Below are 1,649 nucleotides of genomic sequence, written 5' to 3' on the forward strand. Positions count from 1 at the left end.
AGTACACTGTGCTGGTTGAAAGACTCCATGCAGGGGTAGAGGGGGGAAGGATCTATACGGGCCCGAGGTATTTGCCTCCATCATGCGCCCTCTCAGAACGTGTCAAATGTTGTCTAGATTTCCTAAGCTGGACTTTGCTCTATCACCCTGAACGCTGTAGGTCAATGCCCCTAAGAGAGGCCCTCAGGCCCCTCACACATTACTCCGATTATGTGGCCGTGCGGGTGTATGATATGTTAACTGGTATAGGGGCATTGATGGGTCTTGTCAAGCCTGGGTTGTGGGTGGATGCCTATTGGCTACAGTGGTGGTCGCCTCGCACGTCCTCTAAGCTGTCGTCGTACGGTTCGGATAGGTTCGCTTGGAAGCAACCAGGGGTAGCTGCATGTGAGACTATGTGTGTGAGGGTCCCTCAAGTACCATGTAAGAGGGTTATCGATGCTATTGGCTCGGCCGGCGCCATACCAGTAGACCATCTGGCTTCCTACATTGAGATGAAAACTATAGAACGCTCCTCTTGGTCGTATATGGCTTTGGATAAACTAGCTCACCGTGTGGTGTTGGTGATGAAATGCTTGGGTGTGTTGGTGATGATGTATGCTACTGTCCCCACTCAGGAGGGCCACTTACCTTGTATAGGGCCAGTATCAGTCTACACTTGTGGTATTGTGTCTATGGCCTGGGCTTCTGGTAGAGGAGGTGTTTGGTTGGGTGTACTAGGGACATGGTTCAAGGTCCCGACAAGCCTTACAGGGGAGTGGCCGGTGGACGACTATGTCTTGGTCTTAGCGATCACCACATTACTCTCCCCATCGGGCCTCCCTGCTGCATTAACCTTCCCAACTACCCCTGAATGGGTCGTAAGCTCCCTAGCTCTACCGAGCCTATTCCCAGAGGTGGGCATTCAAGCGCTGTGGCTGTACCTGCTGGGCTCAATCCTAGGCAATCTGCTGCTGTGCCGTGAGATGCAGGGACAGGCTGGGGTGGCTGCGGTGTTAGGGTATATGCTTGGGAACAAGCTCATGAATGTCGGACAGGTGGGTGAGCTCAGCCTGGTAGGATTTCATCATCTTGGTCCTCTTATGTTCACTCTTATATACGGTCTTGTAGTGTGGGCAGTTCATGAGGTCTTCACTCCTAGGGCGAAGAAGGCGATCCTTGGTGGCGGTATATGGTTGAAGTCTTGTGCGCTCGTTGTGCTGGCGGGAATTGTGTGCAGTGCGGTAGTTGTCCCCATTATTAATGATTTCATATTCTCATAGCCCTTGGAGGGTCTTGGTTGTCCTCCTGTATCATTTAAAAGTTTATTCCCATTCATCATCATCATCACCATCACCATCATCATCATCATCATCATCGTTGTTGTTGTTGTTGCCGAGTGCTCTGTCTAGCTTCGTCCCTCAGCACCCTTATTACGAGTTTAACCCTTCACCCAAGGTCAGAGTTCTTTCGCTCGCCCACCGACTGTCCCCTGCTCAGTTGGTTTATGCTAAATGATGATGACCATTCCCCTCCTACTTGGTAGTGGTAGAAGCTCATCGTGCGACTGTGCCAGAGACATCGAGAGTATTTGGGAGGATAATCGAATACTTTTGGTGAAGACACTGGTAGGAAAGGCGATGAAGGTGTATGTCGGTGATTGTACGACG

At 51.0% G+C, this 1,649-nt stretch overlaps 1 protein-coding gene across 1 annotated transcript; it reads left to right on the forward strand.

Moving 5' to 3' along the window:
• Window positions 1-233: 233 nt before the first annotated feature.
• On the forward strand, window positions 234-1,391 carry Pmar_PMAR003909 (hypothetical protein; the record flags this gene model as incomplete). Its single annotated transcript, XM_002779415.1, has 3 exons — window positions 234-1,041; window positions 1,120-1,223; window positions 1,263-1,391. 3 exons carry the CDS (start codon window positions 234-236, stop codon window positions 1,389-1,391), a joined length of 1,041 nt encoding a protein of 346 aa, XP_002779461.1.
• Between the last annotated feature and the right edge of the window lie 258 nt (window positions 1,392-1,649).

This window comes from Perkinsus marinus (assembly GCF_000006405.1).
Source record: "Perkinsus marinus ATCC 50983 genomic scaffold scf_1104296947550, whole genome shotgun sequence".
Lineage (NCBI taxonomy): Eukaryota > Perkinsozoa > Perkinsida > Perkinsidae > Perkinsus > Perkinsus marinus.